This window comes from Crassostrea angulata, chromosome 10, assembly GCF_025612915.1.
Source record: "Crassostrea angulata isolate pt1a10 chromosome 10, ASM2561291v2, whole genome shotgun sequence".
Lineage (NCBI taxonomy): Eukaryota > Metazoa > Mollusca > Bivalvia > Ostreida > Ostreidae > Magallana > Magallana angulata.
In genome coordinates, this window is record NC_069120.1 from 6,568,818 (window position 1) to 6,585,446 (window position 16,629).

The following is a 16,629-nucleotide window of genomic DNA, read 5'->3' on the forward strand; positions in this document are numbered from 1 at the left end:
TTTGAACATGTTCTTTTGAGACTATGACATAGAATATCTGACCTTCACAGCAAGATTGACGGTGCTCTGTTTTTCTCTTTCCAAACTCTTAGCAACAGAGATAACTGCATGGGTGCCATTTTTAGTAATGTTAAACGCTGCATCATAGAAATAAACATATATTATTTTAGACTTAAGATTGCACATTTTTTATAATTTCTATAAGAAATCCTCCATTAAAAATTCAAGACTCCATTGATACTCGGCTTACTGTATTTTTACAACTTGAAGAAAATATAATGATTTGTTTGCAAAAATAAAAATACTTTAGCTATCAGATTTATTGCCGTACGAGTATCATGTATGATTAATGGCTCCTAAAAACCTGTATGTACTTACCTAAGATCAACATTAAAATTGCTTTAAGTTTGATATATTGGACACACTCATCTTCGCCAGCCAAGGGTGACGATCCAAGGTGTTTCCCTATTCAATAGGTGAATAGAGATCCTTGGCTACCGAAGATGTTGCCGCTTATATGTTTTGCTTGGGTTTGGTTTTTTCACCATTTAAATCATTTAAACATGAAATTTGAATAAAAGTAAAATCTATAAAAAATTAGCTTTTGAGATTATCATTTTTGTTTTCATCAGTATCTAACATATCTAAAATTTTCATTAAAATTGAACAAGATATTTTTAGACTTTGTGTTCTTTAATTGCTAAGTTAAAAAATAATTGAAAAAAAAGATTTCAAAGAAAAAAATGTCTTTCTTTAGAGACATATCTACTTTCGTTAAAGATGAAAGCAATACGTCTTTTCAACCAAAACTGTTTCACTTCTTTAATCTTAACGTTAAAGAATAAAACATTGACCTGAGCTTGTTTAGAAATATAATTATTTATATTGATTATCCATAACTTTATGATGATAATGTTTTTTCGAGTATGTGAAAGTCATATAAATTGTTGCACACCACATATTTGAGCAGACATTTTGATTCTCTCTTAAACAGATGTTATTACCTGAATTTAACGGATCCACAATTTCATATAGGATTGTCTGGTTGATTCCAAAATCCTGATCAAATGCGATAATTTTCACCACTTCCGAGTTTGTAGTTGCCTAAAAAATAAAAATAAATATTCATGAACATACTATACAATCACATATGCCTCTGTATTATCAAAACATCTTAGAAGTTCCAATTTCAGAATTGTATGCAAGTCAATATTTGTAAACAAAATTTTTGGATGTTATTTTAATTCCTACATAACTAAAGCCTCAGTCACAACTAATCTTATGTGCTTCTATGCTTCTATGGATAGTCTGCGTGTGATTTTATGATGGAAATCTTGCGAGATTTGCAAACGAATCCTTTGCGCTCTGCTAAAACCATCAATTTGTTTCGTTTTTATTCAAGGACTTATGTGCATATACTATCAGTGGAAAACAAGACAAGTTTAGGGGTACGTAAGTTTGTGCCGAAGATTCTGTCAATGAAAGAAATTATCAAAATTCATTATACTTCAATAAACATTTAGTTAAGTGGATCATATCAATGATGAAATTTAATAAAATTGTTTTTCAACAAATATTGATGAAACCATACTTTTTTTATTTTTACAAAATTTGAGAAGATTACTAACTTTTCGAATAGTACAGAACAATATTGTTTCAACAAAAAAACTTCTACAAAATACTGCAATACATCCAACAACTGTAAACTGTTATTGGTGTAGGGTTTAATGCAAAAACTGGGCACATAGATTAGATGCATTTGATGATTTAAAGTTATATAAGTAAATTTGATTTTAAAATTAAATAAAGAAAACATGAAGGAACTTTGATCAAAATAAGTTACTTCAAATTGTCAAAGCTTTTTCGTCGGTGCCTTCTTTCAACTTCAACAGATAGTTTACAAAAATGTGACATTTTTCAAAGATAAAACAGCGAAACCCTCGTTTGATAAATTAATAAATTTAAATTTCTACAAGGACTTTCTCTTTTATATTAGAGCAAGCAATTATAAATCTTTACCAAAATATTATGTCTCATATTGAAAGTTAACTTATGTTTTAAAACATTTTATTTCTGTCACCTGGTATGACAAATTAAAGTATATTCAACAGATCAGCAAATACAATACGAGTATCTTTTATCTTCAAGATGTTGCTTGTGTGTATATTGTTTTTTTTCAGTTTCACTAAACGGACTAAAACTGTTATATTGTTATTAAGTTACATCTTATTCATATATCAGAATATATTGAAGATTATATTATTTGCGTTTTGACGGGGAAACTAATATGTATTCATTAAACTGTCCAGCAGCAAAGTAATACGTACGATTGACATGCAGGTGATCAACTGCAAATGTTAGTACTGAGATTCACAAGACAAACATACGTTTGTAACACATTAATTGTGAGAAGTAGCTACTGTTCCTACAAGTATGGCACCCCGTCTCGAAGTCAAATCGTACGTGAATACACTACATGCACGTCATACGATTTTTTCAAAATTCCTTTAAAACCAAAACATCGTCCTACGATTAGCTACGACAGCCGGGACTGACGGAACCCTAAACTTAAACTATATGGTAAAAATAATCAATATGGCAAAGAAACTGAACTAAATAGGTAACTCCACTTAAAAGAAAAAATACTTAATGTTTTTATGTCTGTAGAGATATACCGTAATCATTCTGATACATTGACTGTTATAACTTTTAATAACTGAAACAATGTGAACTCTTTCTTTAAGTTCTTAAATGTAACTTCATCAAAAATAATTACATTTTCAGATATGTTTGCTGTATAATGAATTTGTGTAAACTTTGGGTTCTTATCATCCACATCCTCGATCTTTACAGTAACCTTCAAGGTTGCGTTCAACTCTGGGTGTTTGTCAACCTGAAAAAGAATCAAACATTGAATTAAATGACATTTAAATGAATATAAAGAGATTTGTATCATAAAAGCTAAGTTTGAGATGAATGTATCAATATTACAAGAGGTCCATGGGCCACATGGCTCACCTGAGCAACAATAGGTATTATATAATCAGCTTAACGGAGTCTTAATACAAACAATCTGGACAATGTATTACAATACTTGTAGTTCCTGTATAATTAAAACTTTTTACCCTGGCTATTCTTATTTTATAATCAAGACCCTTTTCTAACAGGATGATTTTATAGCCATATCAACTGTTGAACATTGCAGTTTGAAAAAAATCTTAAACAATTGGTTATATATGAGATCAAACTCTGAACCTCTTGTGGGGCCCAAGAATCGTCCAGGGGCCAAAGTCTAAACAATTTTAAAGAATCAACAATATGTCAAAATGCTTGCATATAAGCAAAACCATATATCATACACAGGAAAAATGTCCACATGTGTGCAACATGTGTTCAACATATATTTTACATATATATTTTACATGTGTAAAACACATAAAAAGAGCACACATATATAAAGTGTTTAATTTCACACATGTTTAACATGTGTTTAATATGTGTTAAACATGTGTGAAATTAAACAGAGCATATTTTATATGTGTAAAATACATATTCTACATGTGTAATATATGTGTTGCATTTTATATATGAAATCTATATATAATTTTTTGTTAGCAATTTTCAATAATAAAGGTACATCTTTACTTAAGCTTTCATTTAAAATATATTACGTACAGTGTGCTTCATATTGCAAACTATTCCTTGATATCAATGTATAGATCATCAGTATACTATTGCAGATGTATACCAGGGCTGCGTTTTACAAAAGAACTTACGACTTACGACCAAATTAATGAATGTTAATAAATCACAAACTAATCAAAAACTTATTCTTATGACTGGAAAATGGAATTATGGAAACTCAAATATTAGTAAACAAATTATTTGATGTCATTTTTTTTCTTTAAAGGTCATTTTACAAGACTGTAAATATTTACGACTTTGTCGTAAGTTCTTTTGTAAAATGCAGCCCAGGCATATAAAAAAAATAATAACAAAAACTTCATTAATTTGTTCTCAGGAGTTTATTCTTCATTGCCATCTTACAATTCATTTCTCTCTTCCTTGTTCCTGTGAATAAAAAGAAAAATGACACATACATAATTATGTATTGATTTTATTTCATATTTAAAACCACTAGTTATTTTTTTTTCATGTCTCGATCTGTTTTACAGTATACATTGTGCACTTGTTACACTATCCAATGATATTACATTACATAGATTCAAAACTAGAATTCATACAGAAATATATTAGAAAAGTACCTGGTAATCTAGGTCAGAATATGTATTGATAGTGTAAAAGGGAAATCACAACAAATCTTTTAACTTACCTCTTGGTAACCCTTGATTCTTCTTTCTTCTTTTTCCAGCAGAAGCCCCTTAGATGTTCTCTTTTATTGATGCATAGAACTTTGGTGACAGAAAAAAAATCACAAGTTAATATTTTGTCATGGTATATTTCATAGATTGAAGATATAAATTAAATTGTCATTAGAGAATCAAATTTTCATTTTAATTTAAACACATGTATTTCTCTATTAGAACTTACATACAAGTAGTTATTACTATATACAATCATGTATATAATATAATTATAATTCTCACCTTTAAACTCTGGCCAGAACTTCTAACATTCGGTAAACTTTTTATTGTTAAGAATGCCCTCTGAAAAAAATGAAGAAAAATAAGCGAAATTCTTTGATAAAGTATCATTCAATAAATAGTTCTATATATTTATACACATGTACATGATGAAATTAATTTGTACATAATTATGTTCAAAAGAAGGGACTGGTTGCATGTTAAGTTCAATCATTTGATTCGTTAGCCAATAGTATCCATACATTAGATCCGACACTTTTAAGATGCCTAGTATTGTTGATTTGTATTCTTATATTAGTATATCATACAAATGATATTACAAAATCAGACTTACAAGTGCTACCGTCATCTTTTTCTCCTTATGTCCACAGGACTCTTTCCTGGTGGAGTGAATTGCCTGTACAAATAATTGCACAGGCCATCCAGGGATAATTGTTAGAAGTGCTGCTGATTGTGAAAAACCAACAGCAATTTTATGAAGTCTGAAATAAGAAATAATAAAACAAACAATTTTCATGCTGTCATCAGAGGATACCAAGCAGCGTAAACAGAATTCTGATACTACACATATTTTTGCAACAGAACTGGCAAACTAACCTAAAAAACTAGCCATTTCTATGTCGATCTAACTTCAACTTCCTTCTTATCAATGCACTGACCTTAGCAACTCATGTGTGGACTGGGTTCTTTCTAAAATGGTAATACCAACTTAATACAATCATCAGAGGTTTTTAAATTGGCATGAAATAGATATTGAAATTTGAGGAGGAAAACAGACATATTATGATAATATTTGTTTCAAATAAACCGGAAATATTCGTTAAAGTTAGATTTTCAACACTTAAAAATTACGGTACAATATACAGAAATTCTTCATATTAACAATGCAGTCAGAACTCTACGTATTTAGATTTAATTACCATGATTTGTCACTTTTATACCAGCTGCAGTGTAGAACTCTCTATGAACTCAAGAAGAATGTCTGGATCTTGAAAAATTCATTACTTATGTCTTAGGACTTCCTGACCGACCAAATATTGGTAGCCATTTTCTACAAAAAAAGAAATTCCACACAATAGTTGTATTTATACAATAAGTTGCATATCTTAGTACATTGCAGGTATATTAATGCATGTTTAATAATTTTAAAAAAACCCACTTAAAACATGACATTTAGAATTAATATGAAAATTGCATTGATTTTCTTTTACAAAATTTAAATCATGAATACTTTCAAAAGAAAGTCAAGCAATAGTTTTGAAGATAAAAATCTGAATTTTACTTATAATACTTACAACTGCATAAACAGTTTAGAGAGACATATCCCTGCTATTCACTGGGATAGTTTATGTGACCTGTCTGAAAATAAAGTGTGTTTAAATTAGCATACAATAAGAACTCACTTAATATATATTAAGTAACCAACTGGACATTTTAGCAACTTGTTGCATAATAAGTAACATTTTAAACAATCAATTTAATTTTTAATTTTGATATATCAACAACAACAACAAAATTATATAAAACTTTCGACTTGCTGCTTTAAGTTTTATGGAATACCTACTCGTTACTTTGCAACGAGCTTTACTCTAGTTTATTCTACTTTCATTTTTCAAGATTGAAATGTGTCTGATCTAAATAAAAATGCATTTGATAAACATATATTTAATGTTGGCTTAATTTTTAAGCATTGTTCTGTCTATAAATGTGCTTTTTGCCAGCTACAACTGCTTAATTTAAGCTTTGTCGAAAACGTTTACCGACAGACCTACCGTTTACATATAGCAGATGTAGTATATACCTTTATGTGTATATATACATTAAATAACCGTATTTGCCTTTACATTTCATCTTAAAACTTTCATCAAGTTCACTTAAGTAGATTGGATCAGCATCAATCGTTTCCAATACAGGTTTCTTGTTTTCAACCCGAATTTTCCTGGGAAACACAAGCTCTGAGCTACTTTTCGCGTTATAAGGTGACTAGGTTGCTACCAGCAATATTTATATAATTTTACAATACAAATAAATGAATAAGAATGATTGACAAAACTTACCTTTAGCCTCAAATCGAATATCTGCAAATGATTCAACATCTTCTGCTTCCGTGACGTAAAAAATGACGTATGATTGCAAACGACAAAATTAAAGCCAATCGAGATATAACTCCGGAATTGGTTAACAAATAAATTTTTCTGTAAGTCAGTCGGCAAAAGTTTGTTAAATAAATTTTATTTTTACAAGTATTTACTAATAAATGCATAAATATAGGTGAAAGTCATGAAAATGAATAATAAATTAAACAATTTTTTTTCGTGAATATGTTCTTTTAAACATGTATTGAACATATATTATTTTACATATGTGTTAAACATATGTAAAATGTATATGTTACACACGTGTATAATATATGTGTACAACATATAAATTTTAAAACATGTGTTGTTCACATGCATTATATGTGCAAAACATGTGTAAAATTATACACATATTTTACACATGTGGACATTTTTCCTGTGTAACATTGTACACTCTATTTGCAGTGTAAGTTTATGCAGATAATTAAAACATTTTCCATTGTAAAATTGAATCCCCAATGTGGCCCTACCCTACTCCTCAAAATTTTTGTTTGAAAGAATTGAAATCTACCCCTTTTTTACACAAGTTACAGCTCTCCTGGCTAGTTGGTTTCTGAGAAAAAACATTTTTAAAATATTTACACTATATATTCCTATGTAAAACTTCAACCCCCCCCCCATTGTGTCCCACCATGATTTGAACAAATTAGAATCTATACTACATGAGGATGCTTCTAATAAGTTTCAGCTATCCTTGCTAATTACATGTAGCTCTGTGAAGAGATTTTAAAAAGATTTACTCTACATAAACTATGACCTTCGACTTTAAACTTTGACCCCCCCCCCCCCATGTTGCCCCACCTTACACCCGGGAACCATAATTTGAACATACTTGAATCTTCACTATCTGAAAATGTTTCCACACAAATTTTAGCTTTTTTTGTCAAATGGCTTTTGAGAAGAAGATTTTTGAAAAATATAAACAAGTTTTCAAGAAATCCTAATCATCTCTATTTGAAAAAGTCCACAGCCCTTTATTAATTTTCACAAACAATTCCCTTCACCCAATGATGCTCTGTGCTAAGTCTGGTTGAAATTGGCCAGGGGTTCTGGAGAAGAAATCGAAGAAATCGAAAATATAAAAAGTTTACAGACAGACAGAAAGACAGAAAGACAGACAGTGAAAATGGATTTTGGAACAGTGAAGCTTACAACATGTACAAATGCAAATTAAGTGTAAGTAATGTTACTGCAAAAACATAGCCGCATTGATAATGACCTATTCTTATTATGAAATCGTAACTGTGTAATTGTATTTAAAGTAATATTGAAAACTTACGAAAAAAATATTTTACGTTATTAGCACTGTTTGATTGTTGGTGAATTTACATTACCCTATTACTATTTATTTTATACTAGTTGTGTGGCAGAGTTGATGATGCTATGAGTTGTACATAAACAGTGAAGCAACGATATTTGTGAAACAGACATTTTTGTGTTATGGTTTGCATGGTTAATTAATCCAAGTGTAAAATACTTACATAGGCAGTCACTTTGCAAACAGTTATGTTCTTGTCGTTGTCCTTATATGATATCTTCTGTCTCAACGTCAACTTACTCTCACTGCGGGTCTTTCCAAAATTTACATCCAACGCGCAATCAGTCTAAAGAAATGACTTTATCATACTACATTGTTATCATACAGGAAAATGAGTCTTCTTCCTTAAAACCTGATAAATCAGTATTATTGTCGGAACAAAATAAAAAAGAGTGTGATTTAGTATATTAAAGTAGATCCAGTGTTCTGTGATGTCACACTTTTTTGTAAAACTTTGAATTCTTGAAAAATTGTGCAAGATAGTTTTATTTATTTTATGTGAATATAATCACATGGATGTAATTAGAATTATTGGTAGGTTCAAGATATTTTCGCACTTAATTTTATACTAAATTTCCAAATTTTTATATATTTTATCTATGCAAAGGGGAAATAACTCTTTTTCTGACTTTTCTCTCAGTTGTATGACTAAATGCTATAGTTTTTCTTATTCCAACGATTAATTTTAAAATATTTTTGTGATTTTAGTTTTCTGATAAAGTTGACATTAAAATTAAACAAGAAAAACAAATTTCTGCCTACAAGATTTTACTTTTAACAAAAAAAAAATACATTTTTCTAATGCTAAAATATGCTTTAGTTTATGTTTATCTGGCATCTCAAAAAGTGTGATGACATGTATATTTTTTCTAACAATTGATGACATTTAAGTCTATTAAGTCGAAATCAGTTCGGTTTTTCAACTTTCCTCAGAGAATTTTACGAGTATGGAGCTACCTTAAGAAATATTTTGTTTTTTTATATCAGAATGCCAGGGTAAATGTAATATCAGTAAAAATATCATCAGGTCAAATAAATTTGCTTGAACAAATACCTCCCCTCCCCAAAAAAAAAAAAAATGCAGTATAACATATAAAAAAAGGCAAACACAAAACAATTGGTGACATTTTATAAACAAAATCTTTAAGTATTCAGATCTTTACCATTGATTCAATACTAATGAAAATAATTGCATTCCTTTTTACATGATGTATTGAAAGTTGACAGCAGTGCCCCGTGTCATATGATAATCAGCAAAAATCCTTGTACTTTCTAATTCTTTGAAGATATTAATAATATTTTCAACATCACTTACGATGCATAAAATTTAGGAGAGTTATATAGCAACGATAACATTTAAGAATTGAGAACAATTATAATTTTCAGTGTAAATTAGATAGTCAAATCGTGAAATGTGTTTCTTCGTTTCCCTGTTAAAAACATTAAATATTTTATATTTTCTTGAAGAATATTCTGGTCTATACTTTCCAAATCTCTATAAATCAGTTGATAAATTAATTATATTAAAGCTATCTATTTTTCTATGACAGTCACAATTTATACTTACGATATTCCAAAGAAAATCCAAATTTTCATTGGTAACAGATATGGCAGTTAAATTAAGAACCATAGTGCCCAATGATGTATTCTAAAATGAATAAATTGGTAATAGGGTGAGTGTTATTTCAAGGACCCGTCATATTGCAGGACTCATTCGTAACGCCATCACTACGTTTTAGATCTAGAGTTCCTAAATTGCCTGGATGTGGCAAATATTTCCAGTTATACAATAATGAGAAAAATACTTGTGTAGCTGTTAACTAACGAAGGATCTGTTAGACGTTCAAATATATTTTTTCAGTTATCGTGTCTTTTTTTCCACGCAAGTGCGGATATAGACACTGAATTTCTTCACGCGTCGCAATTCAGTCTATCAGGTTTACCTCCAGTCTGTAGTGGTATGAAAATTGTCATTATGTAACTTAAAAACGGTAGTTTACACACATTTGTTTTGCATATCTTAATTCAATGTCGTCACACCCAAGGAAACTGCCCGATAATTAACCATCCCTACACTTTTAATTCTAATAAATGGATTTGACCGTTTTGATTAAGAAATCTTTTTTCGATCCAATTTCATTCAAAACGACGACGTTTATCGAGCATTTTCAACTGATTTTTTTTTTATTATGTTATGTTTGTGCAAAAGATTACTTTTATTTTGCCAAAATTACCCCTTCTGGTTTGAATCTAGGCCCTACAGCTCAAATTTGAGACCGGAAAATAATCGCTTTGCAGGTCCCCTACATTGTCCTTGTATCCGTTTGATGCACTCTTCAAGGATAAGTGAGATACTGGACCATCTTTTACCCCTTTACCATTGTGAAATAATTAAAAAATGCCAAAGTTCGGGTGAGCTAACTGGACCCTTTTAGTGGTCATATGCATCCTTGAAGACTTATTATGAATACCTCCTGAGATCTTCTACTGAATTCAAGTGTTTTCAAGTTGTTGTGATCAAACTCCAGTAAGATAAAAACCCTTGAAATGAGCCCGATCCCTTGGAAGCCCCTTGGATGGTACCCCTACAGCCCGAATTTGAGACTGGGAATTAATAAGTAGCCCTATAGGTGGTTCCTTACACTGCTCAGAAACGACCACTTTTTACTCCTGTATCATTGTAAAATGCAACAAAATGCCAACGTTCGGGTAATTAAATAGTCTCTTGTATATATCTTAGCAATCAAAACATGGCTGATACAAAATAATCTAAAATATACCTTTTGATTTCTGTTGTATTGGTTTTGGTTTGCGACAGAGGCTAATTGTTTGATAAGAATTAAATCAGATTGTAAGAGTCGAATCGTTCCATTTTTTAATAATAATACGAGGATTTTTATTTTTATTTTCGATGCATATTATTTCCGGAGAAAAGTAAACATATTTTCGGAGATCAAATTGTTAAGCATAGACATATGCCAACATTCAATCGAATTTCATTTGACACAAGCGAATTTATAATTCGTATCCAAGCGAGCTTTATTGCAACCAGAGTCAATGCTCATAGAAATTATTTCATGCACAAATCGTGATATTATGTAATATATGCCGATAATAGAGTAAAATATAATTTTCTGTTTTCCAAATTGGCTGCTAGCTTTTACGGGCTGCTGTTAGTGGCTGTTAGCTTTAGCCTGGTGGGCCATATGCATACATATTGTTTAGGAGTAAAATATATATATATATATATATATATATATATATATATATATATATATATATATATATATATATATATATATATATATATTTATATATATATATATATATATATAATCCAAAATAAGTGAAAGGTGATATCACACAGTATAAATAATCAAAAAAGAAAAAGAAAATGAACAGTTCCAAAGTTTCTATTCACTGGCGCTTTCTGGATTTATATATATATATATTGGACAGGTATAATTCATTTAAGGGTATTATTTAGTCTAATGAACTGTCGAAAGTTAAGGAGAAGGCAGTGTAACGAGGGCATATATGAGTGGACAATGAGTGCATTGAGCGAATCCTGGATGGCGTTTCATTTAAGAGACAGGGGGATTCACGTTAAGTAATATGTCAAAAACAGAAAAGAAATAAGGTATCTCTTTACACATAACTTTTTCTCTGCTTTTTTCTGGTTTTCTCTGCTTTTCTTTGGTTCATTCTATCCAATTTGTTGGTTTTTTTATTGTTGAAAATATCATATCCATATTTCTGAATTAACGAGGAGTGAAAGGGAATATGAAGTTAACATATTTTGTTAGTATTTTGTTGATTTTCCTATCAATTTTTTTTACATCACAAAGTATTATTTTTAATCTATATTTACAAAATTTAAAAGAGCTAACTACAGCGATCATCCTGTAGTTAGTACCATTGTCAAGTAAATGTTATTATCTTTTTAAGCAACTATATAAATTCAACTTTCAACAAAAAAAGTTACATTTATGAATATACCTAGACAATAGGCATATCGGCCACATTGCTAGCTGCTCACTTGAGCAACAGTTCTTAAGTAATTACTTTTTAGAATCTTTTTCTTAATTTGTAATAAAACTCTGACATGAGGGTCAGTGAGGAATTAGTGAAAAAATTGCAGTACAACATTTTAAAAGAAATAATTGGCATTAGATATGAAATTGTTATTCTATATGAAGATTGAAAGATATACAGATACATTGCACAGTTGTTCAAAAATGAATAGTAGAGATATTCTAATAAAATTATTTAAAACAATTTTATTTGAATTATGTAGTTATCTCACCTCCGGCACAGTTACATTAGCCTCACTGTTGCTAATCTTTTCTATTTTGAACTCGTTTATTTGTGCATAATTCAAGGTAAAATTCCCCTCTACTACATCTTGAACCATCACTGTAAGAAAACCAGGGTCAGTTGTTCGTCCATTCTGCAAAATAAAGAAAAAATGGTTACATATGAATTTTAAAAGATACAGTCATGAAAAAAAACAACAACAAGAAGCCCATGGGGCCACATCGCTCACCTGAGCAACAATGGCTTTATATGGGTGTTCAAAGGATATTGTGCCATATGGCCCCTCGGTAGAAACACAAAAAAAGGATACCATAAAATAAACTGTATCCAAAATTTTCACTTATTTCCATACACTTGATCTTTGACATTGTACCCTTATGAAATACCATTTTTACCAAAAATAAGATCCTTTGCAAGATATAAAACTAAATTTTTGGTGGGATTACACTGGAACTTCCAATTCCCTTTATTTTAGTTCTGCCCCCTTACTTTATAAAACGATCAAATTATATATGAGACTATGCATATAGGTACATATTCACCTTCAACTACATTGTACTAGCTAGTTATTGTATTTTATTTAAAAAAAAAATCCTATATGTTAAAGAAGAAAATTGTAACTCAATGCGCTCAAATTAAAAACATTCAAAAGTTTAATTGGTCTTTCGCATTATAAACGATTGTTGTTATCAGGCGTGAACTCGTGCGACGTTTTATTACATAGCTGCAGGTCGGTCTATAGCTCTCGGTCTGAAAAATTCGGATGGACGACCTGGGAGCTAAAGTGCCTCCCATAGTAAAAAACTGGAATTTACGGCGCACAAAAAATTGCGCTAGTTTTGGACTTATTAATATTATTTCCGAGCACACTCTGTACAAATATTTGATTCCAAAAAATTCTTCGCATAATTCATAATAAATACAGAATTCGTCACTTTACTTGCCTCCGATATATTTTTAAACACCATCACCAGTTCCGTGCAGTGAAGAGTTGCAGTTTGTTTACCGTACATGTAAAAATGGAGACTCTTGATCATGACCTGAATTTAACAAACTTTATTTTCCCAGGTCGGGAACCGTGTTTCTGGAAAAGTCTGAGGCAAGTAAAGAGACGACATCAGTAGAAAATTGCAAGAATAATTTTATGGTACTAATGTTTTTACAGAGTTTGTTTGTAAATAAGGTAAATCAGTCCAAAACTAGCGCAGATTTTTGTGCGCCGTAAATTGTGGATTTTTACTATGAGAGGCACTGTAGTTCCCAGGTCGTCCATCTGAATTGTTTCAGACCAGAAGCCACATACCTGCAGCTATTTATAACCTTACTCACTTGATCGATGAATGCACTCGAATGAAAAATGTTTCATTTTTTTTGCTTGTCAAGATTTCTGATAAGGTCTAGCTCCCCCCCCCCCTCGTTGAGCCTCAGACTGCAATGTATTGACAGGCATATCGCTCTGTTTTTCTTAAGGCCCACCCTTTATTTTCATCTTTATTCAAAATTAACGTTAACAAATGGCTACAAATCAAGATGATTTTCCGCTGTAATTTTTTCTTAAGAATAGCGATAATACATTTATCCCCGTAACAGTAATGTTTTGAACTGTTTTAAAGAGGTCGTTTTAATTTGATTGTGTCTGAAAAACCAACAAAGTTGGTGTAGTTTAATCGTATAAGGAGGGGCCCCAAACAGTTTTACAGCATATCATCCTTTAAATTTTTCTGTACAAGTATTTTACGTTAAGTGAGACATTTCTATGATTAATCAAAATTTCAGCGTCAATCGTAGAATTATAAGCAAGATACAGAACTCACAATTCTGCTTGGTTTGAGTCATTTTTTCGTTCACAAGAGTTAATTACATTCAACTTAAGATTTTTAAACTTGGTATTTCCTATTCAGAATGAACAAAAGAATGGCCTCAGTTCTGTGAGCAAAGCTCTGTATCTTGCTTATAATTCGAAACTTGACACAGCTGAATATGGTTATCAAAGAGAAAATTGTAAACAATTAAAACAGAGGAAACATGCACTAAAACAATGAAAGAGCACAATTTATTTTTCATAATATATATACTTAAAAATTTCTAGCAGCAAAAACAATCACCGTTTAGACTTAAAATGCAGAGCATCTTAACAAAACACGTTGCACTATACCGGTAATCAACCATAATGTAGAGATCGTACCGAATTACAAATAGAATGTATAGTATTTATAATACGTTGTTAGTGCATCAGAATTTGCTAATTTGGTACAGGTAAACAATTAACTGTCTGCTTTACCGAAGTCTATATTTGATTCGATAAGTAAAAATTCCAAACTACAGGCGATATTTCCTCTCAAGTTAAAAAGCATAAACGAAATTCAAAACAACATAAAACCACGGTCACGAGTAAAAATATCAACTCATTGAAAGATTTAACCTCAATTCACTTCACGAATTCGGCACAAATATATTTAGCATGTTTCAAGTATCCCTTCGCACATAAACTGTTGCACAACAAGCAAATTCATCTTTGTCAGTTTGACCCGTTTGTCATGCGTCAACATTCAAACACGGCTGCTTTGTACAAAGAACTTTCGTTTTCGATATGGAATACCGAACCCGAAGTTTTAAACTGATTGACCGCGATTATCTCTTTATTTTTATTTTCGTAAATTATTCAAATTTGAAACAGAATTCGCCGATAATTTTTGCAATTTATATTTTCCTTTACATAAGGATTATTTATGCAAAGTGACGTTGAATTTGACTCAGTAGTTCTTGAGAGGATGATTTTAAAAAATGCACCCCCCTTTTTCTACAGTTTCGAGGTTTTCTTCGTTTTAAAAAAAGATAGGTCTTTCATTTCTGCAATTTATAATCATCATCATTTCTATAGGGTTGTTGTGCCAAATTTGGTTGAAATTGGCCAAGTGGTTTTAGAGAAGAAGTTTAAAATGTAAAAAAGCTTACAGACGGACGGACAGACAGATAGACGGACGACGGACAAAAGGTGATCAGAAAAGCTCACTTGTGCAACCTTAACTAAAAGACTTAATCAGCCTTCGTAGTTTTTCTATTCAAATAAGGCTTATTCAGCCTTATGTTAGCCTGAAGATTTACTCAACGTTGTTCTCTCTCTCTCTCTCTCTCTCTCTCTCTCTCTCTCTCTCTCTCTCTCTGGCTGCAGCACTCCCCGATTCTGCTTACTACCGCTGCTTATATAGCATTGGAACATTCCATCTTTAATTCAAAGGGGGCGGGGGACAGGCTATTACCATGGAAATACCCTGTATTACCCTATTTTCTTGGAGTGGTATGTCCTGATTCGTCATTCAAGGTACTACGTTCTATTTCATTTGATCATGATATCAAACACAGCTTTTAAAACTTAGGTTAAACTGTTGCAAGAAAGTATAAGTAAAAAGAATCTAGTTAAGTTCTTGACAGCGATAGTAAACCAGGTTTAAAATATTTCGAAAAATTATATATCTTTCCTTAAAATACACGCATACATCTGTTGCGTCTTTATGTAAGTTAAAGCCTTATATACAATAGAAATACATTTTTTTCCAGAAGAAAAGTTTATTTTACAAAGAGGGGACATTTTTATGAATATTTAAATTTCAAATTTCAAATCGATTTGCCCTACTGTACACAATAAACAGAACATTGTAAAGTTTTTACAAAGCACAACGTTTTAGCTTTTTATCTCAAACATTATTCAACCGATTTTCATTAAATTTCAGTGATAATGAGGAGCTAGGTTTTGTTCCTCAAAGCTGTTAAAAGTTGAACATTAATGTCATTCGTTTTCTAGTTACGTCAATTGTTAAATGTTCAAAACGTAATTTCGTAATTTTGTCCATAACATTATTCTATCACGGTTTTTATGGAGACCTTTAAATTGCTGTAATTGTCAATTTGTCGATTTTTTTATGACACAATCCCTTAATTCCATTTCAAATCGAAAGTGATTCAATTTTTTTTTTAACTTCATTTTTTTATGCAAAATAATGCTATGCAAATTATATGCGTCTTGTAGAGTTTACAAAGCTAAACAGAACTGAAATTCGTTTTAAAAATAACGTTACATTACTGAGATATTGGGGTTTAAAATTTGATATTTCTGGAAACATTGAATCTACAACCTTAGTTAATGTAATTGTTTAAAGTTAAATTAACTCGAACTAAAATATTTCGAAAATTGTTAATTTGTACTGTAATTTATTTTGATTTTTTAAAATTGTTCTTGTATTCATTAACGTAG

General features: G+C 30.6%; 1 protein-coding gene and 1 long non-coding RNA gene across 3 annotated transcripts in view; both read right to left on the reverse strand.

Moving 5' to 3' along the window:
• Positions 1-16,629, reverse strand: part of LOC128165295 (protocadherin Fat 4-like) — a 125,754-nt gene that overhangs the window by 67,232 nt on the left and 41,893 nt on the right. Inside the window, exons 6-11 of the mRNA XM_052829690.1 lie at positions 12,367-12,510; positions 9,628-9,708; positions 8,224-8,346; positions 2,777-2,893; positions 1,005-1,104; positions 43-137 (exon numbers count right to left, since the gene is read on the reverse strand). Of these exons, the coding sequence (XP_052685650.1) occupies positions 43-137; positions 1,005-1,104; positions 2,777-2,893; positions 8,224-8,346; positions 9,628-9,708; positions 12,367-12,510 (660 nt within the window). The remainder of the gene's footprint in view (positions 1-42; positions 138-1,004; positions 1,105-2,776; positions 2,894-8,223; positions 8,347-9,627; positions 9,709-12,366; positions 12,511-16,629) is intronic.
• On the reverse strand, positions 3,365-7,113 carry LOC128165296 (uncharacterized). 2 transcript variants are annotated; one of them, XR_008241042.1, is made up of 8 exons: positions 6,662-7,113; positions 5,900-5,963; positions 5,525-5,655; positions 5,202-5,294; positions 4,939-5,086; positions 4,608-4,667; positions 4,334-4,412; positions 3,365-4,071 (listed from the first exon to the last, which is right to left on the reverse strand). It is a non-coding gene; the product is annotated as an uncharacterized LOC128165296 (long non-coding RNA). The 2 variants fall into 2 exon arrangements; XR_008241041.1 differs by having other exon boundaries at positions 5,900-7,113.